The following is a 19,671-nucleotide window of genomic DNA, read 5'->3' as shown; positions in this document are numbered from 1 at the left end:
CTTGCCATGCTTATCCCTATGTGTTAAGTATGTTTGATGCCAGGATTATGTAGGTCGGGATTTTGATAGAGGATCTTTGGAGAACTCTTATGACGGAAGTCATTAAGAGAACTATGGACTTGACTTTTTCAAGATGATTTTGTGAGTTTAATTAAAGAATATAAATTCTAATGAAGTTCCAAAGGATGGAAATACATCAGAATATAAAGTTGATGATAGTGTTTTCCTTCACTATTCATCTCTTTATATGATAGATTGGTTTACTAATTTTTGTTGCAAGATGCAACAAGAAAAGTAAATATTAAGAGGGAGATGTTTCTAGCCTTCAGAGGGAGGCTTCATAATTGAGAGGGAGTGCTTATGAAATCTCCATCATTTTCATATATGCTTGTAATACTTGTGGTATTTGTAAAATTGAAACTTAAATGGAACCAAGTCTTATTTTGTTACACCTATTTCTATTCTTGTGTGAATAATTGAGATTGTAAGATCAGCTATGCTAACTCTTTCACTATGTGATAGTGAACATCATGTTGAGAAAGTGTGCTAAGAGATTTCGTGATGGGAGTTGGATGTCATGTTGAGAGATTCCATAACAATTCACGTTGAGAGAGTCAGTGACTATTAACAATGAGTAATTGTTACAAGTTTTCATGTTGAGTGATTCCATTGTTTCAAGTTTTCATGTTGAGTAATTCCGTAAATTTTAATGGCTCTATATGATGAGATTTTATCGTTGACATTTTGGTTGTAGTCTTGTATGATTGTTCAGCTAAAGACCTCTCTTTGGCTAAGAGGGAGAGTTGAAGATTGTAGCAGTGATAGAGATCTTTATCTCTAAAAATATGGACATTATTACCGTTATCGTCACCTTTAGCTAAAAAGGACACTTATGTTGAATTGTAATATTAAATGTAAATTACATGTGTCATTCACATGCATTGAGGCATGAATACTTGAATACTTATAATTAATTATAGGAGTTATGGGAATCTCAATAGACCTTCGGTTATAATGTGAAGAGTCTCTCCTATTGTTATATATTCGCATCAAGCAAAGGACATTGTACACTTGAACTTTTATTATCAATAAAATGATCTTTTGTTCTGTGGCTAGGTTTTTCCCTTCATTCTAGAAGGGTTTTCCCAAGGTACCTTCTGGTGTTGATTTTCTCTCTAATGTTTTCTTTATTATTGTATTTCATCTTTAGTTTCTGGGCTCTAGTTTTAACACTCTAAAATGTTTTTAAAAACTTCAAAGTCATCTACAATGGTCAAAATGTGTCAAGCAAGAACACGGCCAGAATGTGTGAAGCAAGAACACGTAGTCAGCCAAAACAATTCTATAGATGCAAAAAGGAAGAGGATCCTTAACGTAGCCCATATGGGTTCACAAGAAGTTCCAAAGCACCAAGGAACATGTCTTCAACATGGAAATCCCTAGTCAGGGCATAGATGCACACAAAGGCAAACTTCATGTGGTGCCATTGAAACTTATTCAAGTTTGAAAGTCCCTCAACATAAGCAAATATGCTCTCTTGAGTGCCAAAAAAGGAAGAAGTAGAATAGATTTCAAAAACCCATCCTCTATGTCGAAGTGCACCCAGAGTGCAATTCCTTTTGTGCATCTAGAAACCCGTTCTAAACTAAAAATCCATCATATGCCTTCAATCATGCTCTGAGTGCAAATTCTCTATGCATTTGTGCCTACTCCTACGAAAAATCTAGAATGAGCCTCCATATACACTGTTTGCACTATTTCTCCCATATCAAGGTATCTCATCCAAGCAAGAAATTGTGTAGGGAGACTCCATTTGCACTCAGAGCACGACTTTTACGTCCAAGAAAAATTTAAATTATGTCAATCCTTTACCATGGCTCATACGCACTCATCAAAATGGAAATTTTATAAACAATAGTCTCTAAATGTATCTTATATGCACTCTATGAGCTATATGGGTTGTAAGGAATGTCTAAAATATTAAAATCTTCTTCAAATGCTAAGCTGGCACCAAAGGATAAATAATTAAAAATCTGAAACTATGGCATATTCATGCCCAAGACCACAATGGAAAGAAAAAGTAAAATTTAAAGTCTCCAAACTTTAAAGCCATGCAAATTTCAAAAGTTCACAAATATAATGGACAGGGTTTTGAAGATGCACTTTTACAAGACATTGGAAATAGCAAGAATGTATTGGGAGATTTTATAAAAAAAATGTGTTGAGCGTGAAGAGAAAAGAAGTTGCGAAAAAATGGATTTAATCAAGTGTTGAAATGCTACGAAGAAATTTTTGAAGCATATAAATTTTAAATAAATATTGAAGTTATTTGGGAAAATAATTAAATATTGGAATTTTTCAATGTCCAATATTTAATTAAAATGTTTGAAATAATGTGATGACCAAAGTAATCCAATTCCAACTCATTCAACCACACACCCATGACGAAGCTTGTGGATGAAACCAAAATGCTCAAAATAGCATCTTTCAAGAATATTGGAAACTTAGAGACAAGTTCGCAATCTTCGTAAGAGAATCTCCCCCACGATGGCAACATAGAAGAAAATTTAATGCAATTGCCTAAAATTAAATCTACCAATTTAGCAAGTTGAGATCACATGTCTATATAAGAGATGGATTTTTATTTCATTTTCACATTCAAGAATTAGAGAGCCAAGAGCAAAGGATTTTGCAAGCTTTGTGAAGAGGTGAGAAATTTCAAGAAGCGTGTGAGTTTTGAAGAGAAAGGGAGGGAGAAAAGTTTCAGGAGAGAGTAAATCTCTTTTGAGAGGAGTTGAACTTGCATTGCACTAATGAGTCAAGATTGTGAAATTCGTAGAGGGGTAATTCTAGAGTAAGTTTGAAAAACAGAGAAAAGGCAGAAATTATTGAGAGAAAAGTCTCTTTATAGAGTGAGGGATTCCTCTACTAAATTTTGAAGTTTTGTCATTCTAAGAGAGGAGAAATTGAATCTGCTTTTTATTTTTCCAATGCTCTTATGTTGTTTATTTTGTTTTGCAAGAAGGAGATATTGTGGAACTCAAAGGAGCAAGTTTGTCCAATTCAGCCTTAATCAAGAATGAGTAGAGGGGATTTTATTCAAGTAGAAAAATGTGGGTGACACAAATCTAGGAGGTTTTGACATGATTAAATTCAACAAATGAATGTTCGGGTATAATGACCGCAATCCAACATACTCGGCTAATCAAATCGTCAAAAGCAATATTGTGGCTACAACTAGCTTTCTTCCAACCTTCCAACATGCAGAGATGACCATGGACTACTCGAGGCATTACAATTTATAAGACAAAACAAATAGAGATCTAGCTAGCCAAGTGATGGCAAACCTTTCTCCACTAGGGATTTTGGAAGCTTCCATAATCTCAATGTACAAACCAATGTTGTTGAAATCAAAGGAGCAGGCACTCAGAGTCTATATAGTTGGGATTGACCATTGTGATGCGGTGATTAATCATAAGTGGCTATGAGAGAATAGGACTAAGCATTCCAAGTTTCCCAAACAATTGGTTTGGTTAGAGCTCCAACAAGAGTACAGTGATTTGATCATGACGTTGAGCAGGATATTTGGGATCCCACAGTCCTATGCGTTTGAACCATGGATGAGGTATTTTGTTGAACAAGTGATTGAGGGATTCGACACCATGCATAGGGTTAGAATGACTAGCAATAATCTGAATAAGCAACTTCAAAATCTAGAGCAATCAGGAGAAATTCACATGAGTTTGTATGCCATATATACTAGCTAGGATGAAAAGGTATGATGAATTAGGAAGCAAAGGAGCGATAGAAAGTGGTTCACACCATTTGAAAGTGCATAAGTGCTACACTCAATTACAGCTCTATGCCATGTGTATTGCCAGGACTCAACAATGTGGATTACCCATGAGGTTGTCAACCAAGGTAACGAAGTTGATAGAGAAGTATGGAGTGGTTCTCTAATTCCTAACCTTCTATATTACACTCCAGGGATTTTCTTCCACACAGTATAGACTCCCAAGGCATCCAACTGACAAGATGGCCCTACTAGAAGTCACCACGCAAATGACAACATTTGATAAGATTCAAAAGAGAAAAGGCAAGTTCGGACTTGAATTCCCAATTGCCATAGGAGATGGAGTTGAATCTGTCGTTGCCTACAAGCAACTGAAAAATCAGCAAACGGGCTACATTTCTATCATTTGGCATTTTATCCAACAAGACTAGATTATGATCCCTACAATATAATCAAAGTGATGGTTCCTGCAAAATACCAACTCAAGGCACACCTTCAAGACTGTTGGATCAATGTTGTAGATGAGTACAAGATCAAAAGGAAGATGTTTTCTAGATTGCCACTTAGCATAATCAAAGTGTATAAAATCATCCAAGTACCAGATCAAGTGGAGGAAGATATAAATGTGATCCAGTCTAAATACGAAATCAGAAGGGAGAACGCCATTCAGTCGTATGATAGTTCCATAAAAGAAATACTTGATCTCAATTCAATATCTAGACCAGTTCTAGAATTCACAAAAAAGGTGGATTAAGCATAAAATTAGCAGTTTGAAGCTATTTAAGGATAGCCTGACTCATAAATTAATGAGACATCAACCATTACGGCAATATAGACCAAGGCAATCATTAAGAGTGAGAATCAAAGGAGAAATTCCACCAAAGAGTGTTAAACAAGGAAAAGGTAAGAGTATTGCTCGAGAGGTGTGTTGATGGGAGTTTTATTCCACAATACAGAAACAAATACTCAATGTTTCTAGGTGAGACACCAAATGCTCAATCCTCTCTTGAATAAGGTCATCTCTTATGTTAAGCTTGCAAAGTAAGATCATGAAACGACTCCAAGGTTCCTTCAAGTTTCAACTGTGGATACACACTCAATGAAATAATGTGATTTGTTGGTAATGACTTAGAGCACTTACATTATTCATCCAATGGATATCAACAGTTGCACTTCTAAAGATTTGGCTTCACAATGTGCAATGAAAATATATTTTTTAAACTTCAACTTTTCCACTTCAACACAAACTTAACCTCTACTACTCTACTTTTAATTATGAATTCAAGGAAGTATGGATGAACTAGAACTCTACTAGATGTAGCTTCATCAGCGACTCTGCCAACCTAGTCAACTTCTAATGAATACTCAAATGGTTTTCAAATTAATATCTCCTCTTCAATCGCATCAAATAGATTCAAACTAAAGGTTCAATATCAATTGATATTATGTACAAATTACTAGCTCACCCGACAATGCACTCCTACCATCATCAACAAGAGGCTAGTGGCCTAGTTTTGTTCAAGTCAAGCAAGCAAGCATCCACAATTTCTTTCATCCAGCCAAACTACTTCAACATAAAATGAAATCTAATCCAAGAGAGGATTGAAAAAACCATGAAACTTCAAAGCAACATGAAGTAATCCATCATAAAACCCAAAAATGAATTATCAATCACCTTGATAGCATTATGACAACAATTTGATCAAGTCTCTCCCTTAGCTAGCCTAATCAAGTCTAACCTTCTACTTCTCCAACCTTTTATTTTCTCTACTAACTCTTACAAATGAGAAGGCCTTGGCCTTTTAAAGGTGTTCAAATACAATGGAGGGCCAAGATCGGTTCAAGATCAAGCGCCAAAATTCATCCCTATAAACGCTAATAGGATTGCCATAATATCAACCAATTACATGAAGGCACCACTTCATGGGCCGATAAGGAAACTACATAGCTTTTTATAGCCAATGAGAAAAATGGACAATTGGCATAATATGATTGAATGTGCTAGAAATTGGAATTTTTTGGTTAGTAGAAGACAACTAGGTGCCATCTCATCATCCTCATTGTTAGTAAACAGTTTTTCTCAAATGATTTGATATTCAAAGTAGAGAAAAATGCATACCAACAAATTGAATTCCTACAAAATGTTAAGGAATTCTCTGCCTAAAAGTTTTCTTCAATAAAATAGGCGCAGCTACCTTTATTGAAAAGAATAATTATTTGATCTTTTACCCCAAAGAAAAGATCTTTTCAAAATACAATTTGCTGAAAATACTGAATCAGCTTATTCTATTTCATCAATATAAAGTAGATCTGAATGCTAAAGAACCACTTGATCTTAACCATCAATATTATCCCCATAATTGAAAGTTAAACAAACAAGCAAGCAGATCAAATGAAATTCACTTCTCACAGCTTCTCAAATTTTTTAAATAGGCAATCTTAGAATGAACGACAAACACGGCAAAAGCTTTTTGATATAAATAGTATTCTCAAGAATACAGATTCAAAGAAGCAAACAATAATATCTACCTCCAAAAAAGCCTTTAGCAAAATCAAACTGTAGAGTTCTATTTATGTTTGCTGATAATCTGAAATGCTATCTTCGAAAACTTAAGATTAAACCAAAACAAAAATAGTTTTGCTTATCCGTCTGCTGAAGATTAACCCTATGCCATACTAATTATTACATTTATATATGGCATGGGGTTGGACAGTTGCCAAAATTACCCCGCTAGGAGTAAAATAGTCTTTTAGTTAGCACAACTATGTTAACCGAAATGCATGAAAGTAAAAACCAGAAAGAACAACTAAGCAACTATTTATAACTATGCATCCTAATCAAGTAGCACCATCCACGCCAGCCACATTCCTCATCGCTTTCCATGCTTCATAAGCGGTTGAAAATGCAGAGATAACGGATTGATGAGGCAAGCAAATTTACGCGAGTCGTTGTTTCCAGATTTCTTTCTCCTTTTTTAGTTCCGCTATCTTTTCCTCATGCATTTCCAAGTGTCTCAGGTTGATTATCAGCATGGCTTCAATGTGGGCTATATTTGAAAAGTCCTGCTTAGTTGGTATTTTCTTATCCTGGAGCTCCTAGAATTTCTTCTAGACTTCTTTAATCACTTCCTCTGCTTGGGCAACGAAGTCATCCTCTTTACCTGTGCAATGTTTGATAAACCATTTGAGGTCTCCTTGAATGATTTCATGTATAACTTTGAGTCTCTACAGGATTTCTTTGATTTCAATCATACCTTGTACTAATGCTTCATTCCTCCACTCAATACAATCTTTGATTACATACAAGGTTTTCTCATCCAAACCAGCTACAAGACACTCTACTTGAAATTTCTGAAGTCCGAATTCTTGGATATCTTCCAACCATATTACCACCTTTGCCCAATTGCTCCTTTCTTTCTCGTACCCTTCATTGCTCAGCTCTACCTTTGTGGTGATGGCAAAGATTTCCTTCGAAGCCTTATCCAAGAGGTTTATCTGTTTCACAGTGTCATTTAAGACACACTGCACCCACTCCTCTACTGTCTTTGCAACTACTTTGCACTTCTGTAGATTATCAAGGAATTGTTGGTTGGTTGCAGAAGTCACATCTACAATTGCTGACATTTCATCGATATAATGTGCCATGTTCTTCATTGCCTCCTCCATCTCTCATTTATCCTGTGCATCCTTCCACACCCTGTTTGCAATTTTCTTATTAGAAGTTTCAAAAAACTCCATATCCACTGCACAATTTCCTTTTCCCAAGTCAACCTTTGTTATTTGATAATCCTGAGGGGTTAGAGATTCCTGCGAGCTTCCATCTAGTGGCATGGCTATTTCAGCTAACCAGTGCCCTGAGTTTTTATCAAACTTGATTCTTGATTTTGTTCTGGCTTTCTTTACCTTAGATGTTTTCCCCAAACATTTACTAACCAAATCATCAACTGGCATTGAAAGAGGCACCATACTCTGCTTCCTTTCAACAAAGGTCTCCAACCATGTAACTGGTTCCTTATCAGCTGCAGGGGAAAACCTAGTCAAGGCGAGGTTACCCTCTTGACTATTAGTGCTTTCTGGTGACTTCTGGGTTTCTAGTACATTGTCCGCCATTGGTGATTCAAACTTGACTTCTGTAGCCTCAAGATCAACTGTCGTCGTATCTTTGCTTTTGTTTGATAATGTTTTCTTTGTACTGGAATGAGTCACCCTTTTAGCATTAGGAGTTTCTACTTGAACTTGAAGTTGAAGTGATTGTGGGATTGCTTCAACTTCAACTTCAACTGAACCTGCAATGGGACCATGAAAACCTTGTTTAGTGGTAGCTTTTTGCTTTTAGGTGGTTTTTTTTCTTTTGGCTTTTGAAGATTTTCCTGACGGATCAAGGGTAACAACATTTTTTGATTTTAGCCAATTTTCAGTCCTAGTCAACACATCTTTAGTGCGAGAAAACAAATCATCTTCCTCTCTTCTTCCCCAATCAATCTCAGGAATAGGCAATGCATTCAATTTGGTCAATATAAAATGGATCAATTACTTCTTCTGAATCTTCCTCTTTTAACCCGTATGTGTCAAGATCAACATTAAACGTATTAATTTGCTTGACTGTTAACCTCGACCATAACCTTTTTCTTACTTCAAACTCATCAAGACAATTTGCCCAATAGTCCTCTAAATGTGGAATGTGAATAAAAGAAACTGCATTTTTAAAATTATTCCTGATAAATCCTGTGTAATCAAAATTTTCTCAAGGGAAAAAAGGCTTGAAACACAGACGGGTCAATGCTTCTCTTGTCAACATGGCTTGCTTTAGATTAGGACATCTGTAGTGGCCAATTTCAATGGGAAAGAAAACATAAGAAGACCTCTTGGTAATTCCAAAAGACTCCACCACCGAGACAAATTGTCTACACATTTCAGGTAAAACAACAGGGTCTAAGCAATAACAAGGCAGCTTTAATGGTTCACCTGAATAACCACCCATTCTGAGGTATGTGAACTTAGGGAATTGAATATAAAAACAGGCATAGACTTGTATAGCCTGTATTGCTTCCTCAAATAGTCTATTATTTTCATGACCCTGAAGCTCAAAAACTAGCTTTCCCAGAAAGACATCGTTTACTCTTCTAAACTCTTTACACATAGCGGTCTCTTGGAAATCGCTATAGTATTGGTAAATAGGCATTTCCTCTGTCCATGGCAAATGTGGAAGGCTTTCCCATTCTTAAGATGCTGCCAAGACGTAGACTAAAAAGGAGGATAGGAAGAATGGACCAAAATAGTTAACAGTCACTAAACCCTTGTGCAGATTTTCAGCAATTAGGTCAGCCCAATCGATGAACTTATCCCCTTCAACAATCTTTTGGATGAAGAAATACATCCATGTTTCCCAATGAAATGCATGCTCCTTTCCTTTGACCCTGCTCAATAAAAGCACAATGTCTGCAATTTCTTTGATGAAATGTTCAATGGTTAAAGGTTTGGGCAACCTTGAACCACCTTCTACTGGTTTTAGGAGCCAAGACCGGGCTACTTTATTGTCATTGTTTCTCCTTTCAGCATAAAGGCATTCTGCCTCCTCAAATGTCCATGGTTCATAGGGTTCCTTATGAGGAATCCTACGGGCTGAGCAAACATTGGTCCTGTGGATTTTGACTACCACTTCCCCTGAAATTTTCTTGACACATCTCGTGCTAGGATCATAGTGGTTTGCGCATTCAATGATTAACTCTGGACATGTAATAGCTGCAGGAAATGTGGCGGCTTCAAGTAATCCACTATTAACCAGTTTTTGATATATAGGACCTGACTAGGCATTTCTAGCTCTTTCAATTACATCGGTCAAGCTCTTATTAACCAAGAATGTGTCACAAATCTCAAGTAAAGAGCTAAGGAGACATGGTTTTTCCAATTTGGGCATTTTGGGGCGAAACAATGTCATGGCTTGCTATGGGGTGACAGGGTCTAGAAGATGCAAATTAAAACCTTTCAAAACAAAAGCAAGCACAAGTAAAATTATAGAGGGAAATGGTGGTGCACTTACAGTTTGACAAAGCTTATCCTGCAACACGTTCTCCCTACTAGATGACATCGAGATTTTTCTTTTGCAAATGGCGGAATAAGCAATGGAATGGCTAAGCAATGCATTTAAGGGATAACTTATGAAGAAAATCTCAGTACAGATATGGCAAGTAAATATAATAATCACTATTCATGTGCCGCGCACCCGAAAAGACCCTCTAAGTGATTTGTTATTAATGCCCGTCAGATCCGCACGCCTATTAATGCTCCATGTCATCATGAAATGACAAATTTACCTTTTCCCCAAATCTTGCCGTATCAAGACACGTGCCTCCTTAACATCCTTATTTATTATTTCGCGTGCCTTGAAAAATGTCATCATTGGGGTCCATTTTCGCCCTTTTTCACTTCAAAGATTGAATGCCTACATGAAAACATTAGGTTAGTACACAAAAACGACATCGAAGTTGAAGTTGAAGTTTGAGTTGTTCCAACTTCAACTTCGTAAGGACTAACTCAGGGCAGTGAATGTGGATTTTGATACAAGAAAGACAATGGGAGGATGCCAACTTGAACTTGAAGTCAATTGAAGCTTCAAGTTCAACTTCACGATCAAGAAATGACTCATGCATGAGACGCTTTATGTCACAAGAAAAATATGAGTGTGGTAACACTCATCTTGTAGACTTAATCAATCTTTAGTGATTAGAAAATATCTCTTGATTGTCAACAATGGAAAGCCTTTAATAGTGATGGCATATTCCCAAATTGCTCCATCTTCTCAAATTTTCTCCATTTTCTACTTAAAAGTTTTCTCATTGCCTTCACTTGAACTTGCACTTGCATCTTCGTGAACTTGATCTTCATCTTGCCTTGAACTTGCATTCTATATAACTTGACTTGGATTGGATCTTTCTTCTCATTTGGTGTCCTCGAGCATGAGCTCTCCCTGGGTCCACTTGAAGTCTTCAATATCAAGCACCAAGATCGGTTCAAGATCAAGCGCCAAGATTCATCCCTATAAACCGTAATAGGGTTGCCATAATATCAGCCAATTACATGAAGGTACCACCTCGTGGGCCAATAAGGAAACTACATAGCTTTTGATAGCCAATGAGAAAAACTGGACACTTGGCATAATATGATTGAACATGCTAGAAACTGGAATTTTTTGATTGGTAGATGACAACTAGGTGCCACCTCATCATCCTCATCTTGCAAACTTAATCAATCTTTGGTGATTGGAAAATATCTCTTGATTCTCAACAATGGAAAGCCTTTAATAGTGATGGCATATTCCCGAATTGCTCCATCTTCTCAAATTTTCTCCATTTTCTACTTGAAAGTTTTCTCATTGCTTTCCCTTGAACTTGCACTTGCATCTTCATGAACTTGATCTTCATCTTGCTTTGAACTTGCTTTGAACATGCATTTTAATAACTTGACTTGGATCTTTCTTCTCATTTGGAGTCCTCGAGCATGAGCTCTCCCTGGATCCACTTGAAGTCTTCAATATCCTCCTTGCCTTCTTAGATCCTTTTTGAATTCACCTTACAAAATAAAGGAGTAAAGCATTAAGCTCATGAGATGATAGGGGATAAACAAAACAAAAAGAGACTTTCCTCAAGCAAGAGAGGATAAAATAAGTTTCCCCAAGCCCAAAACTAAGTTTCCATTCTGCTTGCTGTCTCTAGTTCTAACTTTTGACATGAATCCCTCTCAAAATCTGGAAAAATAGACAAGTTATTTCCATCTTTACTTCTGATTTTCGAAGAAATCTGCCCCTTGTCTTTGATCTTTAAGAGAGAATCTGTCTTAATGACCCAAGAATGATATGCTTTGATGTCTCAACTTGATGAGATTGTTGTTTTCACAAGACAGCCTGCTGTCTTCCATGATGAAACTCACTGTCCAAAATATGATAGAAATCGCTGCCTTAGGAGGAAAAATCTTTACATACCAGAGGTAGAACTGCATTTGATTTGGTGTGAAAATGAATTCATTCTCTCCCCTTATATAGATGTTTTAAACTTGAAAAGCTACATTCCACCCATGCAGGCCAACTTGATCATAGATTAAAGGGTGATCTTAATGTTTAATGATCCTTAATGAAATTACCTTCTAATCATATTAGTTGAGCCTCTTCATAGGGGCAGAGCTTTTATGTGGGGGTAATTTAGAATTCCTCTTAGGGTGGCAGAATCCGCCACTCCAAGAGGAAAAATTTCAGTATCAAAATTTCTTCCTTCTTCATTTTCATGCCCTCAAATCCTCACACCATCTCTTATTACCATCCCCTTGCAAATTTTCTTAATTTCAATCTCTATTTGGAAGGCCTACAAGGCAGGGCAGAAATTAGACATGTTAGAGGAATTGAGATACCTCTTTGGGTGGCAGAATCTACCTGTCGATCATCCTTCAATTTTGAAGAATCCATCCCATGTTTACATCTCATAATACTTAGCAAAAAATAATGGAAGCAATGGAATTTAGAATTCAGAGTTTCCGCTCTTATTGGATCCAACCCCCACCACCACCACCCCACCCAACAGCGCAGAAATTAGACATGTTAGAGGAATTGAGATTCCTCTTTGGGTGGCAGAATCTGCCTCAGAGGAAAACTCCTCCTTTACTTAGTCGTTTTTTCAGCTCAAAAGGCAGGGGTATAACATTTAAGTATAGGTTACTTTAACTTATATTTATATAAATAATGTTAGGATGTTTGAAATAGGTTTCGGCTTCACAGGGAGTTCTAGTAAAGACTAGATTTTGGGCCTTCTCAACAAAAATCCAGACTTAGCCAAATTTTAGGATTCAGCATGCCTTCAACATTCTAGCCTCCCATAACCTATCCTAGCTTTCTAAAGTCAAAGTGAAGTTGGAACAAAGATTTTCTAATGACTCTAGCTCATTTCCTCGCAAATCACTTGGTTTCAAGTTCTCAACTCCACATCCTTAGATAGCTTAGCCTAGCTTCCGCGCATGTCCCTAACACTTGACTTCCCAACACGCAAAATTGCAAAAAAATCACTTCCTTGACTTGGAGGCTTGAAAACTGCTACCACTAAGACAACTACTCCTGCTAAAGCAAAAAGAGGGGGTTCCAATTTGCAATGGGGTGATGAAGTGAAAACCTCACAACAAGGTGCAACCAAGAAATAGGCATGACCAGCACAGTAAAGAACCCCAGCAAAAGAGTCAAAGATCAGCTACAACTCCATCATCGCCCACTGGGACTCCGTACTTACAAAGATTGACATTTGACAAGGGGAGAGGTTGAAACAAGCAAGAGAAGAATGCAACAGGAAGATCGGATGACTATGCTGATAAAAGATAGAGAGACCCTCAACACTTATCAAGAATCTGCCCAAGGAAGAGATAAAGAGCAAGAGGTTGTCCCTGAGGAAGCCTAGGGGCCATATTAGAAATGGAAATGATTGAGATAAAAGTTCCTACAAGAAAGTCCTATCACTGAGGAAGAAATTAATGGAAGAATGCTCCAAGAACGGAACATTTGTCAGTCCATGATCAGTGTCTTGTCGATCCAGATTGGTTAAGGCAAAGAATGTATAGGAGACATGAAAAGGAAATTGACCTGGCATTGAAATTACAAGAAATCGTGGCCAAGTCAATAGGCCAAAAGAGAAATGTGAGACGAAAAAGTTTGCAAAGTTCATCAGGGGGGAATCGAGATCTAGAACTCTACAAATTGATGTGCCTACAATCAACAAAATTAAGGACCAAATTGCTCCAGATGATTATAATGTGATAGAATAGGATCTGGAACATGTCTCTAGGAAGCAAGTCATTGAAGAATTTGAGGAGTCTTCCCAAGCAATGAAGGAGAAAAGAAGAAGCTAGAAGGAAAATACCAAAAGCCAAATAGTAAGAACGTGGCTTTGTGTAAATATCTGAACAACTTATAAATCCAGTAAAAGAAGAAAGTTTGGCCTTTGTTCCTCCTACAATTCCTCTAGCTAAGTCAGTGAAAGACATTGAGAAAATGAAACAAATTTCTCGAAGTGCTAAGGCTTGGATAGAGGACTTCTAGAAAGAGGCGTACAAATTTGCTGACTACGTGCAAATATACGAAAGGGCATTAACCATTCTTTCCAAGATACAATGCATAGATGAGTCATGGGATGATGAGAATATTTATCAAGATGAAGTACTCACACCTATAAGCTACTACCCGGCAGGTATTGATCGATGGTGGAGTGATAAGGGAAAGAGAAGCATATAGTTTCGCAAGCAGGTACAGCGCAGTAACCATAGCAAGGGAAATGTTTGGAAATTTCAATGAGGATTCCACTCGATTTAGAAAGGTTGTCAGAAATATTCAGCAAGGACCCTTCAACACAGTTGCAGCCTTATGAATGCATAGGCTGACCAAGAATGATATAAATGTAGATAACCTAAGGAGTAAATTGGAGTTCTTTCAATTAAATTTCTACACGAAGGATGACTTTGAGAACATTTCCATATTCTTGAACATCGCACACACGACCCAAGACTCATTGCCAGATTCAGAGAACAGTTTCAAAATGTGTGAACAAGAAATGAATGTTCTGGAGTTCAATCGGGAATTTGCACAAAGTATCGGCATAGATTGTTGATTTTATGATCAGATTAGTAGCAATGTAAATATGAGACAAATTAAACCAATAAACACAACATGCATCATGGGAAAACCTTCCAATTTGAAGGTGAAAAACCCAGCAACAAATATCTCCAATATGTATAGAAGTAATTGATTACAATATGGTCTAATTCAAGACCATTCACAAGTCTGATCTGTAACAGTAAGGATAATGCCAAAAACAATATATATTGAACCGCTGCATATGAATGATCTAAATATTGATCACCCTTAATAATAGTATGTCTCTGCATACATATGTGATGATTCACCTGATATGATATTGATCTCTGTGTAAATATATATATACATATATACTTACACACACACACACACACACACATATATATGTTTTGATCTGTTATATGACTGTTGCTGTAAAAATATATCTCTGCATATATATCGAACTTTACTCTTAAATTGTACACATATATTGATCTGTCCTTGAATATGTGTATATCACTCTGCCTATATTAATCGGTCTGTAGCCGTGTATGTATCAGTTGATCTGACATTGATTATCGCTCTGACTTCAATAGTAAATCTCTTCATGTATGTCGATCTGCTATTTTATTTGTTCAAAAGGTGGCGGACTATGCTTAGTCAGTCAAACACAAATATTAAACGTATTTAATATTAATAAGAGTATAAGTCATTACATATAAACCACTTCATATAATCGTCTAAGGTCGAGGCCAATTAGACGATTATCTAGCTTCTGGCTTCTGACCACAGCTATAGCATTAACATAGATAAGTTGGAGACAATGTTTTCCAGAAACTATGCATCTAGGGAATAGAATCAAGTACAGGCTATTCTCCGCTAATAAGCATTTAATGCATAGTGGGAATTCATGTCCCCCACTCTCCTGTTGAATGGGCTAGCTGCTAGCATAGTGGGTGTTTATTACCCCACTACGGAGGTGGATTTCTCATGATTGGTCCATGTAGATCCCTGCATTATTTGTAGATACTATTTCTTTGCCCTACCCCTAATTAGGGCTGAGGTGGCAAAATATAGGCATGAATTTTGTTTCAACCCAGGTCACTCATTGTAATTGGAGACCTATATAGAGGCCTCATTTCTCGTTTGTAAAAGACAGAATGTGGAGATTGTTGCTATGGGTTACTAAAATAATAAAGTTGTCGTTGAAGTTCATTGATTTCTTGATGTGTCTTGGTGCTTATATGTTCTCTTTGTTCCCTCGTTTAGTTTAGCATTTGCTTTCAAGTACTTAGATGAATGTGATTGATAATATTGTCACGGTGGAATCACATTACTCATGTCTTTTGTTCTAAAGTAATGCTTAAGCACTGTAAAAGGTTGTTTCTAAGTCCTTATGTCGATACTTTCCTTCTATCTTTGATGCACGCTACTCATCATGATAGTATACATTGGTATATGAAAATCCTTTGCACAACCTTTGAAAATTGCACCAAATTTACATAGTTGTTGAATTTGGCAAAACAATGTTAGGTACACTTCATCATAGCATTGTTCATCGTTCAAATTCTTAGGGGTAGACTAGAATTCCTCAACCCTACTCTCTATTACTTTATGCATATTCATGAAAAGGCCAAAAAAGTACTCTTATTGCAATACCATTTGAAAGCTCCAATAGCTAGTATTGTTTGAAGTTGACTTGAAGAACATAACGTAAGGCCCCTCATTACACAAGCGTATCACATTTACCATTGAGTTTATCCAACCTAAAAGGAACCTTGGAAATCACTCATGTGATCTTACTTGCAATCATAGCATGCCCTGAATTTTGATCAAGAGAGAATAAAATACTCCAATATATTATTCTACTTTTGGTAGGTCATAAAACACACATCAATACCACTCCCACTACCATTTTCATGATTCTCCAACAAGTCAAACTCCTCCTCATTGACAATCAGGCTAAAAGAACTCATATTGTTGAGAAACATCCATCTCAACCTTGCAAATTTTTCTAGATATTTCCAAAAAAAATGTAGTTGGCAGTTATCTACATGTGGGTGCCTTGGAAAAGGTAAACTTAGTTGGCAAAAATACCTTGTCCATGGTACACTATAGGAGGACCATTTTTAGAGATTATATGACACATTGCATGACAACTGTAAGAGTCAAAAATAGGGGATGGGACTTTGGACGTGAGAGACTATATTTAACTTGGTTCATACCTATCTTGGGCAACAGAAGTCAAGGATAAGCAACACCTATCAAGGAGGTTTTGCACATGCTATTGTAAAACCACAAACGGTTCCCAGATTGTGAGAAGCCTATAAAATGAGGGCTTAGAGAGGAGTTTGGGCATTGAGTTGTGTTTGCAAGATCAGGTGCTAGAAGCATGCTAGTGAAGTTCCTCCAAGATTGTGTTGAGGTGATAATCTTGTAAGAACTTGCCTTGCAGGTGTGTAGTAATCTCTTGTTGATTTGATAATACATTATGCGAGTTTTAGAGTGAGGTTTTTCTCCCGTAAGGGTTTCCTCACCATAATCACTATGTTATATGTTTATTGTTATTTCATTTATGCTCTTATTTGTCTCTTGAAATCCTTGTAATAGTTAAGTCGAAATTTGCATCTCAAGATTAGCGTAGGAAGTATTTCTGCGTACCTTTGCTTCCTTACACATGAATATTGCTAAAACAAAGTAAAACTTACCTTTTGCTGCATAAAATAAGGAATAAAGACTCAGTTTCTAAATTTGTATAAGAATTTTCTTTCTATTTTTCTTACATCAACTTGTAAAAGGGACAATAGTAGAGAATAAACAAATCTTGCAATCCATCTTTGAGTTATCTACACCTCTTGTGATGTTATTTGATCAACCAAATGCAACTTGAAAAATAACAACTAATTGCTACAAACACAAACTTTTTCCTTATATTTTTCTTACTTCAGCCTGCACAAAGCACAGAAGTAACAATCATCTAAAATTATAAAGACAATGTAAAATTTTAAAAAATATTAAATTTAAAAAAAACTGTAATTGCTACAAACACAGCGATATTCCTTGTGCTCTTAATTCACATCACATGATGCATACAAGCAAAAGATATACAGAAATTGAAATCTCATTCAACATTATTAATATTACACAAATTTAAAATGAACCAAAAAAAGTGGCTTCGTGAGTGATTTATATTGAATAGAAACTTGAAAATATAACAAAGAATGATCAATAGAAATTGGGGACATACCTCGAGGAGTTGCTATTGGTGATCTTCATGTTCCTCTCCTATTGTTTTCCTCTTTTTTCTTTTTTCTTCTTCTTCTTCTCTTTTAATCATTGCAAAAGAGCATATGCTAGGATTTTAAAAGTTTTCTCTATGGTTCAAAACCTTGGTGCTACCACTTTTTGGTCCATGTTAAAAGGTAAGTCCTCTATGTTTCATTTTGTGCTATTTATTTTAAGTTTTAACTGATGGTTTTTCCCGCAATGGTGACCCCCTATCATCCCCAGGACACTTGAGGGGTCCCCCAAAAACAGAGAAATATCTGCTCTGCTGGAGCATCCTAGGGACAAAAACCTGTGGGATACCAGGATCCAGGCAAGGTGGGGGAAAATTTCATCCCTATTCCCCCATCCCCAAGACATCAGGTCTGGGGCTGTGAACCCTGGAAAATCTGACTCGGAACAACGGCATATCTAGTGAAAACTGCAGCTAATCCAACAGGAATTAAGGGTATTGTATTGTTTTGAGAATTTGTTCCTTGTCATTTTTATGGGAGTTTAACAGTTAAAGAAAATGGGATTGGTGTTACAGAGCACACATAGAAGACTGTGGAATCAAGACAATCTGCCAATTAAAAAGTCACAAACAATGATTATAAGCGCACGTATATCTTCTGTTATACAGATATTCTTGGGCAAAGATTATAGTATTCTAACCCTGTGCCTCTTAAAATTTCAGCGTAGTAATATTCTGTTACATTCTTGCAAAATATTTTGAGTCTTCTGTTTGATAAACATAATTTCGGTCTGCGGTGACAATTTCTGTTTTACGGATCTGCGTTTTGTTCAGCACATAAGTCATACAGATAAATTCCAGTTTTACAAGCCATATCACCAGTTAACAGAATGTGCAAAGGTCTACAAATGCTGAAATATCGAGGAAAAACTTAAGTGAATTTGAATTGGTTGAAAAAAATTCGAGAAGCGTGTCCTCGTCAACATTTGGGCAACACGATTGCGAATTCAAAATCCTCTCCTAAATGCAAATTCCAAGATCCTGGACCGTTTATTTGTCTACCATCTCACAAATGGATAGTTCGCCAGACAAAAAATAAAAATAAAAAACAGATTAACTGAAAACAAAAACTGATTTAAATATATTCTTAACACGTCAAAAAGGTGGAAATAGCTAAAAGGAAGAAACACCGGCAGGATTCAACCCTAATTCCAATTTTCTAGCTATAAATCACTCGTAAAAACCCTGAAGAAAGAACTTTGATTGAGAGTTCCAAAAGCTAATGAATAGATCAGATATGAATAGTTCATATAATAAACTTCGCCATCAAACCCTGCAGACGACAAATCCAAAAATACAGAATTCGAATAGAAAAGAGAATTGAACAGGACCACGTACCCGAGGCTGTCGCCATGGCTACTGGTTTACCAGCTCAATTTGATGCAGAGATCAGAGACTGAAGACGGGGGCAATTCACGAAAGTCGCGAGGATTTTCGAGTGATCTTCGTGCAGCGTATGTTCCTAACTGCGAGTTGAATTTGATGGCCGTTTGGCCGTTTTCAGTATTTATTCCACCGACGGTATTTCCTCATCCGAAGTGAACACGTTAGCTTAACATCAAGGGTTCGTAACATTTTATATTTACTTTTATACATGTATTTTTAATATTGATAGACATTCTATAATTCAACAAAGTATTATATTTACTTTTACACATATATTTTGATAGGGATTTTACAATGGTAGAAAGGGAGTGTGATGGTGTGTTAATGTTAACAATTATATTTTTAACTTAAATTTGACAATTATCTACATTTCAAATTTAAATTAATATCTGCAAAAATTATAAGTTTTAGAAATATAAATAATTAAGAAATTAAAATATTAAAATTAAAAAATTGAGTCAATATAAAAACATAAATATAAATATGTTAGTGTAGTTATTAAATTTACAATATTTTATTATTTATATTTCTTAACATTTCTTTCGATGGATTTATTTAAGAAATTTATACTAGTTAAAGTACATCTATATATCT

At 36.3% G+C, this 19,671-nt stretch overlaps 1 protein-coding gene across 1 annotated transcript in view; it reads right to left on the bottom strand.

Moving 5' to 3' along the window:
* The window catches only part of LOC149549718 (pre-mRNA-splicing factor SLU7-like), a 57,513-nt gene extending 38,341 nt beyond the window's left edge, over positions 1–19,172 (bottom strand). Inside the window, exon 1 of the mRNA XM_089793014.1 lies at positions 19,030–19,172. Within this exon, the coding sequence (XP_089649140.1) occupies positions 19,030–19,045 (16 nt within the window). The 5' untranslated portion in view covers positions 19,046–19,172. The remainder of the gene's footprint in view (positions 1–19,029) is intronic.
* Positions 19,173–19,671: the final 499 nt, after the last annotated feature.

Source organism: Cupressus sempervirens, chromosome 7, assembly GCF_028749045.1.
Source record: "Cupressus sempervirens isolate cs-2001-9-10 chromosome 7, ASM2874904v1, whole genome shotgun sequence".
NCBI classification, from domain to species: domain Eukaryota; kingdom Viridiplantae; phylum Streptophyta; class Pinopsida; order Cupressales; family Cupressaceae; genus Cupressus; species Cupressus sempervirens.
The sequence above is the reverse complement of the archived record's forward strand: the minus strand, read 5'-3'. Positions and strand labels throughout refer to the sequence as shown.